Source organism: Merops nubicus, unplaced genomic scaffold (assembly GCF_000691845.1).
Source record: "Merops nubicus isolate BGI_N331 unplaced genomic scaffold, ASM69184v1 scaffold34139, whole genome shotgun sequence".
NCBI lineage: Eukaryota > Metazoa > Chordata > Aves > Coraciiformes > Meropidae > Merops > Merops nubicus.
Window position 1 is genome coordinate 1,964 of NW_008633590.1, and position 489 is coordinate 2,452.

General features: G+C 64.4%; 1 protein-coding gene across 1 annotated transcript in view; it reads right to left on the reverse strand.

Moving 5' to 3' along the window:
• The window catches only part of LOC103780621 (prostaglandin G/H synthase 1-like), a gene marked incomplete at both ends in the record, with an annotated part of 2,375 nt that overhangs the window by 1,620 nt on the left and 266 nt on the right, over nt 1–489 (reverse strand). The window contains one exon of the mRNA XM_008948310.1: nt 278–418. Within this exon, the coding sequence (XP_008946558.1) occupies nt 278–418 (141 nt within the window). The remainder of the gene's footprint in view (nt 1–277; nt 419–489) is intronic.

A 489-nucleotide genomic window follows, 5' to 3' on the forward strand; every position in this document is an offset into this window, starting at 1 on the left:
CACCCCAAGGACATGCTGCACCCCGCTGCTGCCCTGCACCCCGCTGCTGCCCTGCACCCCAGTGCTGCCCTGCACCCCAATGACAGGTTGCACCCCGCTGCTGCCAGGCCAGGCAGCTGCCTCCAGGTGGGCTGAGGGGCTGACCTGGGTCTCCCACTGAGACGACTCAAGCCCGGTACCCACTCAGCATCGCGGCAGTCACACCACCCACACCTCTGCTGATGCCCAGGGGGTCCCCGAGTCCTGCTGTACCCCAAGACCCACTTCAACCCCTCACCTGTGAGCACAAGCCTCATGAGGGTGTCCCTGATGAAGGTGCTATTGATAATGTCCCAAAGCCATTTGAAGTGGGTGAGGACGAAGTGGTAGAAGGCAGGGGTGGGCTTCAGCAGGTCGTGGAGGCGCGTCCAGAGCTCGGCTGGGGGAGACAGACCAGGCAAACCACTCACCCTGCTAACGAGGCCCACTGACAGCCCAGCCCCCCCGTGC